This window comes from Haliotis rubra, unplaced genomic scaffold, assembly GCF_003918875.1.
Source record: "Haliotis rubra isolate DU_JTF1 unplaced genomic scaffold, ASM391887v1 Scf428, whole genome shotgun sequence".
Taxonomy (NCBI): domain Eukaryota; kingdom Metazoa; phylum Mollusca; class Gastropoda; order Lepetellida; family Haliotidae; genus Haliotis; species Haliotis rubra.
The window spans coordinates 682,816-703,184 of NW_025767111.1; the positions used below are offsets into that span (position 1 = coordinate 682,816).

A 20,369-nucleotide genomic window follows, 5' to 3' on the forward strand; every position below is an offset into this window, starting at 1 on the left:
TGTTGAGGCATCCTCTCTTTGACAATTGGCACAAGTACTGCCCTGAACAGAACTGTCTTATAATAATTACTGTTCATTAATGTGCCAAGGAATTCATATGTCATCACTTTTCAGTCCCCATCCCTCAGTAATGGTCAAACCTTCCACTGATTTATCATCTGAACTAGAAATGAAAGATGCTTGCAAAACCGCCTTGTATAGTCCATATCTGAGATTCATAACTAGCAATAATAACCACAGACCTATAAATCACACATATAATGGTATGACAGAGATATCACGCACGCACGCACGCACGCGCACACACACACCTTCTAGTTTTGTTTTCTCTGAAATTGTTTAATCCTATTTTAAATGTTTCTCCTCAAGCCAGTAAAGTATGTTTTATGTAATGTATCTGTAAGTCAGTGCATATTTTAAAAACTAACACTTGGACTTCAAATGTTAGAAAACTGTTCTTGTCTATGGGAGCATCAATATGTACATACTATTTCAGCTTCAATGTTATCCATAATTGGAGTAAATACCAATATTCAAGCAAGACAGTCAGGATGGACTCGATAACCATACTTATTCTCTATATAAACCCTCCTTCTACACACATCTACTCCACTGACTTCAATCACATTAGATTTGTTATATCTAATGAGGAACATCTACTATTCTTTGACCAGCTGTTTTGCAGCCAAGGTGAGTGTTCTCTAACTGTTTTGTGCACTGCATGTTGGTGATATTAAGTCAAATATGGTCTTATAAATAACATATTGAATACACACATGAAAATATACAAATGAAGAATCTTTGAGTATAATTTATTTACAAAAAAATACCATAATAACATATTTAATATACAGCAGAATAAACATACTGTCCATGCACTGGCATATAAATATATATACAGTGTACAGTGTATATCTGTGTAATTCTCATCTGAAGGACACTCAGCTGATACACAGTCAGGATTACACTTTCAACTTATAGCTACTTGCACAACAGCTTTTGCATCTCATGGGACAATTATCAACACAATAAAGCAGGATGATTTGGGCTGACAAAAATAATGGTTATGAAAATTTCTCTTTTACACAATAACTGTGCATCAAGTATTTATCTGCGATTCTGCTCTGATGTCATGATTAATCATTGTTCACAAAACCTGCGTGTGAAAGATTGTATCTTTCAGTAACAAACAAACATTGAGATAAACATCTATTTGTCCATCTTCTGCCATTAATCTAACAAAATGTTTCACATCAATAATAGTAACATTAACAAATTACTTAAACTGATTTTCTGATAATGTGTCTATTGTAAAAGATCTTGTTGAGAAGTATGACTGACAGATACATGGCTACTTGCTTCAGAGGTAGCTAAAGCTGTTTTGGTAGGACTGGACAAGCTGGACAAATCTTGGTGAGTATGTCATAATAATGCTCATTTGGAGAAAACATTTTCAGGATTTTTTAATGTTTACCAGTATACATGTTAATGGCATTATTACAACTTGATATCTTGAAATTTGCAACACTATAATATTTCTAATGTATTATCACTTTACAGGTATGCTACGCCCTTGATGGAGATCACAAGAAATATTTTCAAAACAATGCCTATGTCCATAATGTCGGCTTAAACATGCAAATAAGTTACATTCAAACCAATTTGGATATCCTATTTGTCTTGAAATTAAACTGTCCATATGAACATGACACATGACAACAGTACTGTCATGTTTCTGTCTGTGGCCAGGCATGTCCACAACTAGTGTACAGTTTATACATGCATCCTGACAGATTGCATATTATTTACAGGTGATGGCCATCAGTCCAGGAAGAATATACTGTTGAGGTGCATTGAGCATAGTTTCTTCACTTCCTCTGTAACAAAAATACACAAGGAATAACAAGTGCCCGGTGACAGCTACTCACATCAGGGGAGATCACTCTTGATGCATGTTAGGTTGTGTCAATGAATAGTGGGGGTGAAAGGTTTTCTTTTTATCTTATCTGAATATCAATATAAATTTGGTAATTTGTTGAACATGAGGGATGCTGGAATCATATTTGGACAAGATTGTGGGTTTCTTGTCTCAGAAATGTGCCTCTTCTCTTCTTAGTATCAAAGAAAGGAAAATTCATCAGGTTAATAAGAAAGATTATTGAGAATTATGTATGGTCCATGAAGAAAATGGGTTGCTAAATACAATGCCAACATTCTGTTTTCGTGTTGACGTTCCATATGGATTCGATAATGCTTACATAGGAATATTTAGGTTTAGAGAACAATCTTCTGTTAACCTAATATAGGGCATCACAAACGAATAGTTGACGTTATTATTAGATAGTAGATCTTTGATCAACACTAAATCTAATATTTATTCTTTAGTTTTCACATACAGATGTGCAGAACAAATAACAGACAGAAATTCAATCACACTTTCACTGATGACATACTTACCATTGATTTCTATGAGATTGGCATTCTTCTGATTGATGACGACATAGAACTCCCGCTGGTCGGATTTCTTCCCAACCACCCAATAGTCTGAGAGTGTCTTCACTATTGTTTCACCATCCTCGTTACCCCTGGAAACAACATTCACTCACAAACTATAACTACAATAAAACCATTTTGTTGTCAGCAAATAAACTTCAGAGGTAATGGTACTTACTTGCAAGCCAAAATGTATGTTATGTTTTGGTAGGAAGGACTGTTCTACCTAAGATATCTTTGTTAAAGACAGGATAAAGTTAAAAAAAATCGCACAGCAATTAACCATTTCTAGAACTGCTGATGTTTACTTGGTGTTTTTAAAACACTGCATTATCAACATTTTATATTTTTTTCCGTGAAAATATACACAGAAATGATTAACACTTTAATAGTGTTTGCATATCATGTCATGACCAAAGTATTATGTCATCTGCTGTACCTTGTGAGGTCAGCATTGATGTCCGCCAGTAGTCGCAGGGTCTCCTGGGGAATGTTGACCCCCGTGAGTTTCCGGATCTCGATGTGGACTGTGGTCTTCTGCGCCAGGTTCATGTGGTTGAAGTAGATATACTTAAACTGGGGATCTGTGGTGCTGTAAAACAAGCAGGACAAACACTTACACTTCTCATCACGGTTAACTGCCTCGAAATAGCTCTGGCTTCAGATCACACTACATCAACATGTTAAGGGACATGGTCAATCAGTTGGGTTTATAGCTGCTTTGAAAACAGTGATCCAGGCATTGGGGTCATCTGTCAGTGACTGAGTCATTGGTGCCCTCATATCAGTGACAAGTCATTTGTGCCCCGACTTCACTGATGAGACCTTTGTTCACCCAATTCAGTGATAGTCCTTTGTGCCCCAACATCAGTGACTGAGCCACTTGTGCCCACACTTGAGTGAATCAGTCATTTGTGCCCCAGTCATTTAAGTGAATCAGTCATTGGTGCCCCTACTCCTGTAACCAAGTCATTTGTGCCCCACTTCAGTGTCTTCAGTGAATCAGTGCCCCACTTCTGTGACAGAGCAGTTAGTGTTCCCACTTCCGTGACAGAGCTGTTCCATGTTACAATGAGCAATATTGTGTCTATATCATGGCAACCTCTACATAATCAAGTCTGGCTGAACATAGTAGGATGTAAGATCCATGTGAATGGAGTACAGTGTTACACAAGCAACTAGTTCACACGTTAGGACCACCAGATGACACTGTGGCAGTGAGATCCACCATGTACCTGAGAGCTGCTGGTCTCTTGGAGTACTGCTCGCTGATGTCAGACGACAACTTGCTCATCTGGGGACCAAGGAAACCATCCAACTTCCGACACATGTCAAATGATACTGTATTCTTGGCTGAAACAAAATGTACACAAAGTCCTCATGTTACAATAACAAATCCATAAGTTGTTTACAACCCTTTGAAGGCCTTCAGTTTACATCAATATCATGTCAGACAGCAAAATACTCACTGTTAGCAATACTCACTGTTGACCAACATACAGATACTGGAGTTAATGGCTATACTCACTGTTGACCAGCATACAGATACTGGAGTTAATGGCTATACTCACTGTTGACCAGCATACAGATACTGGAGTTAATGGCTATACTCACTGTTGACCAGCATACAGATACTGGAGTTAATGGCTATACTGGAGTTAATGGCTATGGAGGCTATACTCACTGTTGACCAGCATACAGATACTGGAGTTAATGGCTATACTCACTGTTGACCAGCATACAGATACTGGAGTTAATGGCTATACTCACTGTTGACCCATACATACTGGAGATAATGGCTATACTTAATGTTGACCAGCATACAGATACTCAATGCTGACTCACTGATGACCAGATACAGATACTGGAGTTAATGGCTATACTCACTGTTGACCAGCATACAGATACTGGAGTTAATGGCTATACTCACTGTTGACCAGCATACAGATACTGGAGTTAATGGCTATACTCACTGTTGACCAGCATACAGATACTGGAGTTAATGGCTATACTCACTGTTGACCAGCATACAGATACTGGAGTTAATGGCTATACTCACTGTTGACCAGCATACAGATACTGGAGTTAATGGCTATACTCACTGTTGACCAGCATACAGATACTGGAGTTAATGGCTATACTCACTGTTGACCAGCATACAGATACTGGAGTTAATGGCTATACTCACTGTTGACCAGCATACAGATACTGGAGTTAATGGCTATACTCACTGTTGACCAGCATACAGATACTGGAGTTAATGGCTATACTCACTGTTGACCAGCATACAGATACTGGAGTTAATGGCTATACTCACTGTTGACCAGCATACAGATACTGGAGTTAATGGCTATACTCACTGTTGACCAGCATACAGATACTGGAGTTAATGGCTATACTCACTGTTGACCAGCATACAGATACATACAGATAGAGTTAATGGCTATACTCACTGTTGACCAGCATACAGATACTGGAGTTAATGGCTATACTCACTGTTGACCAGCATACAGATACTGGAGTTAATGGCTATACTCACTGTTGACCCAGCAGATACAGATACTGGAGTTAATGGCTATACTCACTGTTGACCAGCATAATGGCAGATACATACAGATAGTTAATGGCTATACTCACTGTTGACCAGCATACAGATACTGGAGTTAATGGCTATACTCACTGTTGACCAGCATACAGATACTGGAGTTAATGGCTATACTCACTGTTGACCAGCATACAGATACTGAGTTAATGGTTATACTCACTGTTGACCAGCATATAATGGCTATACTCACTGTTGACCAGCATACAGATACTGGAGTTAATGGCTATACATCACTGTTGACCAGCATACAGATACTGGAGTTAATGGCTATACTCACTGTTGGCAGATATAGTTAATGGCTATCAGCTGATTGGCTATACTCACTGTTGACCAGCATACAGATACTGGAGTTAATGGCTATACTCACTGTTGACCAGCATACAGATACTGGAGTTAATGGCTATACTCACTGTTGACCAGCATACAGATATGGAGTTAATGGCTATACTCACTGTTGACCAGCATACAGATAATGGCTATACTCACTGTTGACCAGCATACAGATACTGGAGTTAATGGCTATACTCACTGTTGACCAGCATACAGATACTGATGGTTATACACTGTTGACCAGCATACAGATACTGGAGTTAATGGCTATACTCACTGTTGACCAGCATACAGATACTGGAGTTAATGGCTATACTCACTGTTGACCAGCATACAGATACTGGAGTTAATGGCTATACTCACTGTTGACCAGCATACAGATACTGGAGATGGTTAATGCATACAGCTATAATGGCTCTCACTGTTGACCAGCATACAGATACTGGAGTTAATGGCTATACTCACTGTTGACCAGCATACAGATACTGGAGTTAATGGCTATACTCACTGTTGACCAGCATACAGATACTGGAGTTAATGGCTATACTCACTGTTGACCAGCATACAGATACTGGAGTTAATGGCTATACTCACTGTTGACCAGCATACAGATACTGGAGTTAATGGCTATACTCACTGTTGACCAGCATACAGATACTGAGTTAAGCTATAATGGCTATAGTTAATGGCTATACTCACTGTTGACCAGCATACAGATACTGGAGATATACTCACTGTTGACCAGCATACAGCTGGAGTTAATAATGAGTTAATGGCTATACTCACTGTTGACCAGCATACAGATACTGGAGTTAATGGCTATACTCACTGTTGACCAGCATACAGATACTGGAGTTAATGGCTCATACATACACTGTAATGGCTATACTCACTGTTGACCATACAGATACTGGAGTTAATGGCTATACTCACTGTTGACCAGCATACAGATACTGGAGTTAATGGCTATACTCACTGTTGACCAGCATACAGATACTGGAGTTAATGGCTATACTCACTGTTGACCAGCATACAGATACTGGAGTTAATGGCTATACTCACTGTTGACCAGCATACAGATACTGGAGTTAATGGCTATACTCACTGTTGACCAGCATACAGATACTGGAGTTAATGGCTATACTCACTGTTGACCAGCATACAGATACTGGAGTTAATGGCTATACTCACTGTTGACCAGCATACAGATACTGGAGTTAATGGCTATACTCACTGTTGACCAGCATACAGATACAGATGGAGTTAATGGCTATACTCACTGTTGACCAGCATACAGATACTGGAGTTAATGGCTATACTCACTGTTGACCAGCATACAGATACTGGAGTTAATGGCTATACTCACTGTTGACCAGCATACAGATACTGGAGTTAATGGCTATACTCACTGTTGACCAGCATACAGATACTGGAGTTAATGGCTATACTCACTGTTGACCAGCATACAGATACTGGAGTTAATGGCTATACTCACTGTTGACCAGCATACAGATACTGGAGTTAATGGCTATACTCACTGTTGACCAGCATACAGATACTGGAGTTAATGGCTATACTCACTGTTGACCAGCATACAGATACTGGAGTTAATGGCTATACTCACTGCTGACCAGCATACAGATACTGATAGTTAATGGCTATACTCACTGTTGACCAGCATACAGATACCTGGAGTTAATGGCTATACTCACTGTTGACCAGCATACAGATACTGGAGTTAATGGCTATACTCACTGTTGACCAGCATACAGATACTGGAGTTAATGGCTATACTCACTGTTGACCAGCATACAGATACTGGAGTTAATGGCTATACTCACTGTTGACCAGCATACATACAGATACTGGAGTTAATGGCTATACTCACTGTTGACCAGCATACAGATACTGGAGTTAATGGCTATACTCACTGTTGACCAGCATACAGATACTGGAGTTAATGGCTATACTTACTGTTAGCAACACTCACTGTTGACCAGCATACAGATACTGGAGTTAATGGCTATACTCACTGTTGACCAGCATACAGATACTGGAGTTAATGGCTATACTCACTGTTGACCAGCATACAGATACTGGAGTTAATGGCTATACTCACTGTTGACCAGCATACAGATACTGGAGTTAATGGCTATACTCACTGTTGACCAGCATACAGATACTGGAGTTAATGGCTATACTCACTGTTGACCAGCATACAGATACTGGAGTTAATGGCTATACTCACTGTTGACCAGCATACAGATACTGGAGTTAATGGCTATACTCACTGTTGACCAGCATACAGATACTGGAGTTAATGGCTATACTCACTGTTGACATACAGATACTGGAGTTAACTATACTCACTGTTGATAGCATACAGATACTGGAGTTAATGGCTATACTCACTGTTGACCAGCATACAGATACTGGAGTTAATGGCTAACTGTTGACCAGCATACAGATACTGGAGTTAATGGCTATACTCACTGTTGACCAGCATACAGATACTGGAGTTAATGGCTATACTCACTGTTGACCAGCATACAGATACTGGAGTTAATGGCTATACTCACTGTTGACCAGCATACAGATACTGGAGTTAATGGCTATACTCACTGTTGACCAGCATACAGATACTGGAGTTAATGGCTATACTCACTGTTGACCAGCATACAGATACTGGAGTTAATGGCTATACTCACTGTTGACCAGCATGCTATTGACCTGTTGACCAGCATACAGATACTGGAGTTAATGGCTATACTCACTGTTGACCTATACTCATGACCAGCATACAGATACTGGAGTTAATGGCTATACTCACTGTTGACCAGCATACAGATACTGGAGTTAATGGCTATACTCACTGTTGACCAGCATACAGATACTGGAGTTAATGGCTATACTCACTGTTGAGCATACAGCATACAGATACTGGAGTTAATGGCTATACTCACTGTTGACCAGCATACAGATACTGGAGTTAATGGATACTGGAGTTATACTCACTGTTGACCAGCATACAGATACTGGAGTTAATGGCTATACTCACTGTTGACCAGCATACAGATACTGGAGTTAATGGCTATAGCATCACTGTTTGACCAGCATACAGATACTGGAGTTAATGGCTATACTCACTGTTGACCAGCAGATACATACAGATACTGGAGTTAATGGCTATACTCACTGTTGACCAGCATACAGATACTGGAGTTAATGGCTATACTCACTGTTGACCAGCATACAGATACTGGAGTTAATGGCTATACTCACTGTTGACCAGCATACAGATACTGGAGTTAATGGCTATACTCACTGTTGACCAGCATACAGATACTGGAGTTAATGGCTATACTCACTGTTGACCAGCATACAGATACTGGAGTTAATGGCTATACTCACTGTTAATACAGATACTGGAGTTAATGGCTATACTCACTGTTGACCAGCATACAGATACTGGAGTTAATGGCTATACTCACTGTTGACCAGCATACAGATACTGGAGTTAATGGCTATACTCACTGTTGACCAGCATACAGATACTGGGACTGCTGGCATACAGATAGGTTAATGGCTATACTCACTGTTGACCAGCATACAGATACTGGAGTTAATGGCTATACTCACTGTTGACCAGCATACAGATACTGGAGTTAATGGCTATACTCACTGTTGACCAGCATACAGATACTGAGTTAATGGCTATAATGGCTATACTCACTGTTGACCAGCATACAGATACTGGAGTTAATGGCTATACTCACTGTTGACCAGCATACAGATACTCTGGATACTGGAGTTAATGGCATTATATTAATGGCAGCATATAGATACTGGAGTTAATCACTGTTGACCAGCATACACTGGAGTTAATGGCTATACTGTTGACCAGCATAGTTAATGGCTATACTCACTGTTGACCAGCATACAGATACTGGAGTTAATGGCTATACTCACTGTTGACCAGCATACAGATACTGGAGTTAATGGCTATACTCACTGTTGACCAGCATACAGATACTGGAGTTAATGGCTATACTCACTGTTGACCACTCACTGTTGCATACAGATACTGGAGTTAATGGCTATACTCACTGTTGACCAGCATACAGATACTGGAGTTAATGGCTATACTCACTGTTGACCAGCATACAGATACTGGAGTTAATGGCTATACTCACTGTTGACCAGCATACAGATACTGGAGTTAATGGCTATACTACTCACTGTTGACCAGCATACAGATACTGGAGTTAATGGCTATACTCACTGTTGACCAGCATACAGATACTGGAGTTAATGGCTATGGCTATACTCTGTTGACCAGCATACAGTTAATGGTTAATATGTCACTGTTGACCAGCATACAGATACTGGAGTTAATGGCTATACTCACTGTTGACCAGCATACAGATACTGGAGGAGTTAATGGCTATACTCACTGTTGACCAGCATACAGATACTGGGTTAGTTACTCATGGCATACAGATACTGGAGTTAATGGCTATACTCACTGTTGACCAGCATAGCATACAGTTAATACTGTTGAGATAATGGCTATACTCACTGTTGACCAGCATACAGATACTGGAGTTAATGGCTCACTGTTACATCACTGTTAATGACTCACTGTTGAGCATACAGATACTGGAGTTAATGGCTATACTCACTGTTGACCCATACAGATACTGGAGTTAATGGCTATACTCACTGTTGACAGCATACAGATACTGGAGTTAATGGCTATACTCACTGTTGACCAGCATACAGATACAGATACTGGAGTTAATGGCTATACTCACTGTTGACCAGCATACAGATACTGGAGTTAATGGCTATACTCACTGTTGACCAGCATACAGATACTGGAGTTAATGGCTATACTCACTGTTGACCAGCATACAGATACTGGAGTTAATGGCTATACTCACTGTTGACCAGCATACAGATACTGGAGTTAATGGCTATACTCACTGTTGACCAGCATACAGATACTGGAGTTAATGGCTATACTTTCATGACCAGCATACAGATACTGGAGTTAATGGCTATACTCACTGTTGACCAGCATACAGATACTGGAGTTAATGGCTATACTCACTGTTGACCAGCATACAGATACTGGAGTTAATGGCTATACTCACTGTTGACCATGGCCATACAGATACTGGAGTTAATGGCTATATTCACTGTTGACCAGCATACAGATACCATAGCTAATGGCTATACTCACTGTTGACCAGCATACAGATACTGGAGCTCATGGCTTTGTAAACAAGCAGCTGGCATTCCTCATTCTCTTCCTCTGTGTTGATGAAGACTCGGGGGATCTTCCCCAAGTTACCTTCATCCTTCAAGTTTGGGGGACCAGCGATAAATCTGCAACAAGTAAGCATCATCTTTGTTATTATAAACAGTTTAAACCCTACGTTTGCATATCTTTGGAATGTCATTTATATGGCTTTGTTCAGTAATACAGAACCCCATCACTGTGTTGCTAATCTGACAGTTCAAAATGCCTCTAAAAGTTGGATCTAACATGCTCATATCAAAATACGATCATCATCCTATTAACAGATATCCATCATTTTCAAGTGGAAAAGCTCAAAACCTGTGTGGAATTGTATGATCACCAGATTTGTACATAACTTGGGGCATTGATCGTGTATGATCATGATCAAACATCAGTGTACTCACTGAGCAAAGTGCGGTGTCTGTCCGGCAGATGGGGAGCGAGATTGTCCAACACCATGCAACTCCTGCTCCATGTGAGAGGGGAAGAGGCTGGTGGTCAGGTACTTATACATGATTCGCATGTCATCCTGGTTCAAACCACTCCTGCAACATGAGCAACATACACATGGAGAAAAGACACCATGTATGATCATAATGAACTGACGTAATATTCATGCTGAAAGCAAACCTACCAAACTGCTTACATTTCACACTATGTCACTAACAATGATATTAAATGATACAGGTGGTCCATTATTACCAACCATTACCAGAAGTATGGTGCTCAACAAGGTTCAATATCTGGGAAAATAATACAGCTTACTGGGAATTGAAAACATGATCATTAAATCCTGGCATGACTAAGGGATGTAACTCTGTATAGTGAACTGTGGCAGTTTACAGGTCTGGTGTTACCTCTATGACCCCAAATACCTCTATGAACATTAAGCTGGTTGATATGCATATACAACATTACAAACTAACACAAGCCTCTAATCCATGACTAGAAGTAGTATCAAAGTCCAAGTGGCACAATGCAGGCTACGAGCCCTGCAGGAGTCAGCGTGTCTACTCCCAGAAAATAATCGACTGAGTTTTAGTTTTACGCCGCTTTTAGCAATATTCCAGCAACATCACGGCAGGGGACACCAGAAATGGGCTTCACACATTGTGCCAATGTGGGGATTCGAACCCGGGTCTTCGGCGTGACGAGCCAACGCTTTAACCATTAGGCTACCCCACTGCCCCAGAAAATAATCGAGGCTAAACATTGCCTTTTGTAACTAAGGTTGCATTGTTTGAGGAACTGGTTGTTCCTCAAGTGAGGCCTCACCAGACAAGCTGGTCGTTGTAGAGGAAGGCGGTGTACTTGACTGAGGGGAAGGTGGCTTCCAGATGGTTGATGAAGCACTGGATGCGGAGGTACGTGTTCTTGTCCAGCGGAAGGAAGTGGATGCCGTTGAACACATCAAGGATATCACTTTGGTGTAGACGGAGTGTTAATAAATACTGCAACAAACGTATGACATTTTCCTCCAGACACATGGAAAGAGCAACAACATCAAGAGGCTGCAGGTGTTCCTAGAGTCCCACCTCTACCACTGACGTATGTAAACAAGGGGATCTGAATGACTGGCGGGAGCAGCAACCAGATAGTGATAGGGTGAAGTTTAGCCCTGCTATAGACAACATATATCAGTATTATTTAGCAAAGTGACTGGTTGGCTTAATATATATCCGGTGACCATTGCTACAGACTGAAGTCAGCCAGCATTCAATCAAAAGTGGGATGTTGCTACCGTCAATTACCCAATACCATGTTTACATTACTTCCATGAATAGTGCTGCATCACGGTAGGAGAAAACAACACTTCAGAGGTTCATTGATGTTAGGGAAGGTAATTCCATGGCTTAATCTTACAATGACCCTGTATGGGTCAGCAAATAATGTACCTGAATTCTTTTAATATTGTCTATTAACCTGATTGTTCCCTTTATACATGTTCAGGATCAATTTTCCGAGGATCAAGTTGCAACATAAACCATGATTATTTATATCAGTTTCCTAAACAGACTCCGGACTGAAAACAAAATGACAAACAAAAGATGATCAGAATAGGAATATGTTTAGTCAAACTCAACAATCTTAATTTCCAGTTTTCATTGTTACTGTTCATCCCTGACAAGAACAACTAAAGTCTTGGGGCCACAGAATCCATGGTCTGCTAACATGACATTAGTGCACACACACTCACCCTTGAAAAGAAATGATCCAAGCGTTGTATGAGAGACTGGACATTGCGATCTGCTCTTTCAAGAATGTTTTCAAAGGTCCCATTAAAGAACTGTAACATATTGAATGTATATTGTCATAAATACACTATAAAAACATGTAGCATATGATGAACAAAAAGAGACCATGTACCAGCTGTTGTTGTTCTGACCAAGTGTGCTGGTACTACCCATACTACCTACACATCCATGTTGACCACAACTAGTTCACATGCAGTACTGAGCAAAAAAAATGAGACAAGTTTTGATTCAACGTCTTGATTTAATAACTGACATAAATTTATGAAAATTGGCACACATGTAGACAATGCATTGTTAAATTGTTCACAATAAGTCAATAGTCAGTCCACCATTTCGCTCCAAACACTGTTCAATCTGCCGAGGCATGGAATTTACAAGATTGTCTATCAGATCCTCAGATAGCTCGTACGACGTTTCATGAATCACTCGTTTCCAATCTGCAATGTCTTTCGGTTCCAACTTTTCCACTCTGTCCTTGATGATTTGCCAGACATTTTCGATGGGGTTCAGGTCTGGTGAAGCGGCCGGAAACTGCACTACCTGAATGCAGTTCTGACAAAGCCAAGCTTCGGTTGTAGGTGGACGTGTGTATGCAGGCATTATCTTGTTGCATTACATAGGGAATTCCAGTCTGTCTGATATTTGAATCTAGCAGTCCCTCTTGCAAATGCTCACAGTACTTGCTTGAATCAATGCGGCCTGTAGTATCCAGAAGCGGCGTTTACCCAAATTTCCCGATCCCACCCCACACCATAACAGAAGGCGAAAACTTTGGGCACAATTTTTCGCATTTTTCATTTCGACACCACCTTTTCCTTGTAATTTCGAAAAAAATTGGAATTTCGATTCGTCTGTAAATAATCAGTTTGAAAATTACGCTCACACCACTCCTGTCTTTTCCGCTTGTGCTCTTGCGTCATCAACAGAACCTTTGTCGGCACTTTCTTCACGATTCCTGATTCTTTTAAATTCCGCCTTACAGTCCATTCAGATACTCTAGTACTCCCTAAAGCTGTGGCACGCTCACCCAGTTGTTTGGCCGACCAGTTTGGAGGCACTGCTGCCAGTTGTGTGAGTCGTCTCCTGTCATTTCCGAGTTTACAAGGACATCCCGATCCCGGCTTGCGCTGAAAACTGCCAGCAGCTTGAAATCTGGCAATAAGTCGGTAAATGGTACTCCGAGGAAGTCCCAATATTTTCTGTAACTTCTGAACTGATTTGCACCCTGCTTCATATAAAGCGAGAAGTCGATCAGATTTCGACATGACGTCGGTAACTAGGAAATTGTCTGCTACACCGTCATCACATGACCCGGCCCAACGACAGGGGAGATAATGCTGAAAACGTCATACTGTTGTCAGCGGTGCAAAATATTACACAAACAAGTTCGAATTCACCGCACGGCGACCAAACAACTTTTTGTAAGTGTCTGATGTTTTTTGCTCGGAGCTATACCTGAATACCTCTTACATAAGGATCGTCGACTCAGTGATAGGGCCAGTCAGTCATTATTTACCTGACTGTATACTGGGGAGGAGACAGATCCTGAACATCAAGACTACAAATGGCATTTAGAAGTGATTCACATAACACTACAATGTTCAACATCAGTAATGATAGAAGTAGCGATTATCCATGATCAAGTTAAAAATAAACGTTTACTCCTGTAGGACATCTCTCTGCATGAAGATCTGACAAAACCTTGAAAATATGGGATAAGCCTGGAGCAAACTTCCATTGCCCAAACTAAATGAAGGATGTATCAGCTCATTGAGTCATTCCCTTCTATTCCCTACCACCTCCATTTCACAATTTCAACATGATTTTTGATCCCAAAACAGAAACCCAAACAGAACCTCCTGGATAGTACACTTTTGGGTATAGAAGCCATGTAAATCAGAAATAACAGTGTAGTGAATATGAACAACATATACACCACTGCCTTTTTTTCTTCATTTGAAACTGACGGTTTAAGTTCATTTTATGAAATACAAATGTCAGATAATATGCACAAGCTGCCTGATCAGAAAATTCACCTGAAGCATTCGTGTAGAGTGTTCATCAAATCATCATGTAGAGAGAGTTTAGAGAGGTGTCTGGTCTCACAGTCACATATATTGTAGTTGACCAACACACTGTCCCTTCAAAAAACATGCTTGTACACTTCTCTATGTGATTGAAGTAAATGTATATATGTTTCAATCTGCTGACCTGAAACATTCGATAGGACTGCCTCACAACTGCCTCAAACACTGAGTCTTGGATGTCGTCTTCACGGTATTCTATGTAAGATTTGCCATCTTTGGTTTTCTCAGAAAATGGAATCGAGACAGTCTGCAATCAGAAACCTGAGCATTACAAAATCTCTCCAATGTATCCTGCCCAGTGAAATCATGTACATGTATATATTTTTATACAATATAAAGACATCACTTGCATACATTACATATATACACTAGGGTTATGGTTACAGTTGGGGTTAGGGATCTTTTTCACTCAGAAATTTATAACACTTCTAAAAAAAGTAAAATCATGGAAAAAAAAATAGCTTTTAAAAATGTTTACTTCTAATAGCTTAAAAACTTTCTGTCAATATCTTTCTTTGCAGGATTTATCAACTGCAGAAACTGTTTCAACTGTAATTACCAACACCATCCAAAAGTTGGGCTCTGGTTCCAGAAAGAGTTGCCTGGTTTTCAGGGTGTGTACACTTTCACATGGCTTATCAGAGAAAGTCCTGCAGACAGACAAAAGTTGAATTGTTGTAAAACATGCAGAAAATAACACACAAAGTACAACGGTAAGTCATGGAAAGAATATCCAGTCAAGATGGCGTAGGATGATTTGAAAAGAGTTGAAAAGTTATATGTTTCCAACTTGTTTACTTATCTATCAGAATTATTCTATGAATTCTTTATTAAATAATAAAACAAACACAAACTACAACATAAATCATACAGAAAGAGATGATTTTGCTTACTCTGTAAATTTTACAATGGCTTCACTCAGCCCAATATTCTTGATCTTTGTATCAATGTCAGTTGTATTTGGATGATAGAACATTATTTTCTTTTCTTCCTGCAAAAGAGAAACCACCAGCTTCAGTCATCACAGTTTCAGCAAATCTACTGTTATGTCGAGTAACGATTTCGGGAAATCACTCACCATGTCACAAGATTTGCATTAGGTATCATAAATAAACCTCTAAATTACAACACATGACTAGTGATGTCACAATACAGGGATGAAATAACATGACATAACTATCAATAACTAGGTTGAAGTGCAGTGTTATTAACAATGTGACAGTGTGTAGATGCGTAGTTTCTTTAAAATAAATAATAGTGCTATTGGTGTATTTTTGGTCCAATTATGCAATAATGTTGCTGCCAACATCACAAAATATATGCAATATCTATTTCAAGCTAGTGTCACAAAGTCAAAGATAAAAATATTGCCGTATACCATGACTGGTGACCTATTTCTGCACTATTGATTATTTATTAGAGCTTCCATTGCAATATGTGCAGCATCTATTGATTTTATATATAGTTACCTTACATACAGTGTATTTATCCCACTGTCTAGTTACACAGAGGCAAGGTGTGTGTCTAGCTTGCTCATAAAATGATCATTAATCATTGTTATTGTTTACATAATCATATTCTAAAGCCACTTTCACCCAATAAATGAAAATTCAAGTCATCATTGGGCTTTAGAAGGGTTTTGCGACATGTCTTCAACAATAACTGGTTGCCTATCAAGTCACAACAAACCTTCCACATGTTAATTTGTTATAAGCAGGAGTTTGGAACAGAGCTGAGCCAGGGGCTGGGAAGGGGGTTTGTATTCCATTTTGAGCAGAACTTCATTTAAAGTCAGTGACAGGTTGTGTGTCTTATGCTGCTTTGAACATGTTTTCAGTCATACTACTGCATAGCAGATTGATGTGAGAGGAAATCCCAGAGGAAATAATACATGTCTTCAACATTTCCTTGGTGATGAAACCCACAAGCATTGGTTTGGTGCATGGGGCCCATGGTTTATAATCAGTGTAACTGGGGGGCACAAACTCATGTGCATAGACCCAGGGGACACAACTCTACACAGCAAAGACTGTGCCACCCTCACCTTACTATGACACATAGATGGTCACATCCAGTACTACTCAGGTGTTTGTTTCAGCAGAACAGATGTCAAGTCTACACTGCTCATCGAGGAGTTAAAACCGAAATGTTATGTTACAAACATATCATGTACAAACGTTTCTGCAAGTCATGGCGGATATTTATGACTTTATCATTCATACGTCTTATGCAAGACATATTATATATACGTTATTCTGCCCTGGTGCACACAGTTAACACAGACAGGTTGCTTGTTATGATAGATCTATAATCATAAATGTCAGCTGCAGTCAAATGATCTCACCTCCCCCTCGCGGGGTCCATATTCGGAGTTGAAAATGAAGAAATTGAGTAGTGTAGTTGATCCACGAGAAGTCATATTGCAATTATTCGCACATTGGTGTCACTTGCAAAACATATATTAAGATTTCATTACTTCTAAACATGCACGACAGAGAAAACTAGATAATATTTAGAGGCATCATCCAAATCCACCACGCCTCCACTCCATTCTGAAAACATTGGAACTGAAGCGCTACGAGCGGCATGTAAAGGGAGGCTACTCTAAATAAGCGTACTTTCGTTTGGTTGAAATAGAAAATCCCCCCAGTCTGTGTGTTCAAAAGTAGATCTTAAAATCATTGTAACATTTTTATTTTATTTATTTATTTATATATTTTATTATAATTTAAATTTTATTTCTGAATCCCTGTTACAGTCAAAACTAAGCAGCCAGGGGACAGCTCAGTCCGAAGATATACATTAATTTAATGGGATACAGGTGGAAATTTTTACGAAACATGACAATCCATTCACTCAATGTTACTATTTATAGAAGCACTTATATGACGGTGTGAAGTTTTGGCCAGTAAAATTCCATTAATGATTTATCAAGACAAAATCCTCCTGAGGATGTCCGTAAGGAACCGTTTGAATAATTTATGGCGGTGTGTGTGTGTGGTGTGGTGTGGGTGTGGGTGGGATTTATGATGAATTTGTATGGGGAAGCATGTACAATATGTAAAAAGTAAGTGACCCTCCTGCATGTCATGTACAAAATTGCTGCCACCCCCTATCCCACCCCAACCAGTACATGTGTACAAAAATAATTGATGACCCACGTTCTTCCCCAGAACAATGGGTGCCCCTCACACACACACAGGCACACACACGCGCACGCACGCGCGCGCACACACACACGCGCGCGCCATAAATTATGATACATTATGAACGGTTCCTCAGTCAACTGCGTTTTCAAGCATTTGTTGGTATGTTGGTAATATACGTTTTGATGACAAAATATTGAATAATGCGTGTGACTGTAAGTGGACGCTTGCACTTGATCATGAGGTTTCTGGATTAAAAGCAAAATTCGTAGGCGGTTATTTGGGGCCGTGATGTGTAGGTCAAAAGACATGTAGAGGACGCTGTCAGAGGTGGATGTGTGTATTCATCATGCTGGTAGCACCCGCCTCATCTCCAGCATGTACACTTGACCAGGCGTGTTGTACGCAGTAATTACTGAATTATTGTTACCATACATTATCAACAATACTGTGCTACCAGCTTCTACGTAGCCTGTACGGTACAATGAACTGATTCGCATGACACGTAACATTTCGTTGTAAGGGGACAACCCGGCCACCTCTATACCTTAACAATACGGATGTTTGTCCCAAAAAATTACGTGTACCTATCAAAAGCGGGTGTCCACCACCAATAACGTCAGTCATTTAAATTCAGAGATGATTTCACAGATATCTCTCCCGACCAGCAATCATTTGTTTCTGTCAAAATTATATGTATTCATAGACAAAGCAATAGTCTAATTGACCAGTGTTCCGGGGCTCCACAACACCGAACACTGTCTCTACTGAGAGAGGCGTCACAGGCTTATACTGGACGGTCCATACCCACGGAGATTCGTACTCTTCAGTGAGATACAAACTCCAATCTAAACTTTTCATCAAATTGGAGCATTCATACCTTTTTTGGTCGACCCGTACCAAACTTGGGCTGACTCGCACCCAATCAGCCTGGTTCTCACTATCATATCGTTATGTTTTCTTACACTAATATCTCACATCATATTCAACTGGGGATTTGAAGGCCCCGAAGTTGGCATAAACTAGAATCATTTACCTTTCATTAACAAATGATTATTATTATGGCCGAATTCAATATGCAAACAGGGTTATGTAAATCATACAAATTAAGTCATTAAATGTTGTTTAAAGCCGAGTCAAGCTATGTACGTTCCAAGCAAGTGGGCGGGAGCATGAGCAACAATCCAAACAACCACGTTAGTAGAAATCTTTTTTCCATACAGAGCAATACCTACACGATATTAATCTTAGAAAATTCCACGTTTCATTATCCAGATTTAGATGCTCTTCACATGATCTTATGATCGAGAAGGGCAGATATTATAATATTCCAAGAGAAAACTGATTGTGCAAATTTTGTGCACTAAATGTAATTGAAGATGAATTCCACTTTTTGCTGGTATGTCCTTACTATGCTGATTTAAGGACAAAATATCTACCACAATATTACTATTCACATCCTACCATGTTTAAATTTAATTTGATAATGAACTCTAATAATACAACTTATATTCGTCAACTTGGTATGTATATCCACCATGCTTTTGAACAAAGAAAATAACGTTTGCAAACATTGTGATTGTATGCCATTATTGTTTTTATATTTTGTACTATAGGCCTGTGGCCTCTTCAGTAATGGAATAAAGAGATTTGATGTTGATTACTGAATTGTCTGGTCCAGACCCGATTATTTACAGACCGCCGCCATATAGCTGGAATACTGCTGAGTGCGGCGTTAAACTACAACCAAACCGACCATCCGAACCAGAGTTATAGTCGGGGATAAGGTCCTGTAACGATCGCAAACTACACAACAGGTGAAACAGGCTGCAGAGGAAACAGAAGACTGCAATCCAGTATATACACTAAATATATAAGCCTATCTATAGATGAACTATCTATACATCTATATCTATATTATCTGTAATTCTGTAATGTGGGCGTGAAAGATGCATGTAAATGAGTGGCAAACAAATAATATTTTTTTGTTTTCTGTTGGGCAAATCCATTAAGCAGACGCAGGTGACAGCATGTATAGTTAATCTGTGCACTGGACCATAATATGTGTTGTTTTAATCTGTAGTTCTTATGGGATGTAGTTCAGTGAGGACACCAAATCTGCGATCATGTTGCGCTTGACTTACTTCC

At 39.7% G+C, this 20,369-nt stretch overlaps 1 protein-coding gene across 1 annotated transcript; it reads right to left on the reverse strand.

Annotated features, from left to right (window-relative positions):
• Nucleotides 1-796: 796 nt before the first annotated feature.
• LOC124288887 (vacuolar fusion protein CCZ1 homolog) lies at nucleotides 797-17,650 on the reverse strand. Its single transcript, XM_046725471.1, has 12 exons — nucleotides 17,420-17,650; nucleotides 15,969-16,066; nucleotides 15,635-15,725; nucleotides 15,200-15,322; nucleotides 12,931-13,020; nucleotides 12,009-12,184; nucleotides 11,138-11,278; nucleotides 10,674-10,819; nucleotides 3,729-3,846; nucleotides 2,933-3,085; nucleotides 2,458-2,585; nucleotides 797-1,877 (listed from the first exon to the last, which is right to left on the reverse strand). The coding sequence occupies exons 1-12, from the start codon at nucleotides 17,492-17,494 to the stop codon at nucleotides 1,822-1,824; spliced, it is 1,395 nt and encodes a 464-aa protein (XP_046581427.1). The 5' UTR covers nucleotides 17,495-17,650; the 3' UTR covers nucleotides 797-1,821.
• Between the last annotated feature and the right edge of the window lie 2,719 nt (nucleotides 17,651-20,369).

Coding starts and splice junctions, on each gene's coding strand:
- LOC124288887 (XM_046725471.1), bottom strand. CDS start 17,494: ATGACTTCTCGTGGATCAACTACACTACTCAATTTCTTCATTTTCAAC. Junction 11,279..12,008: donor TACAACGACCAGCTTGTCTG/GTGAGGCCTCAC, acceptor CTCATGTTGCAG/GAGTGGTTTGAACCAGGATG. Junction 2,586..2,932: donor ATCAATGCTGACCTCACAAG/GTACAGCAGATG, acceptor TGTTGTTTCCAG/GGGTAACGAGGATGGTGAAA.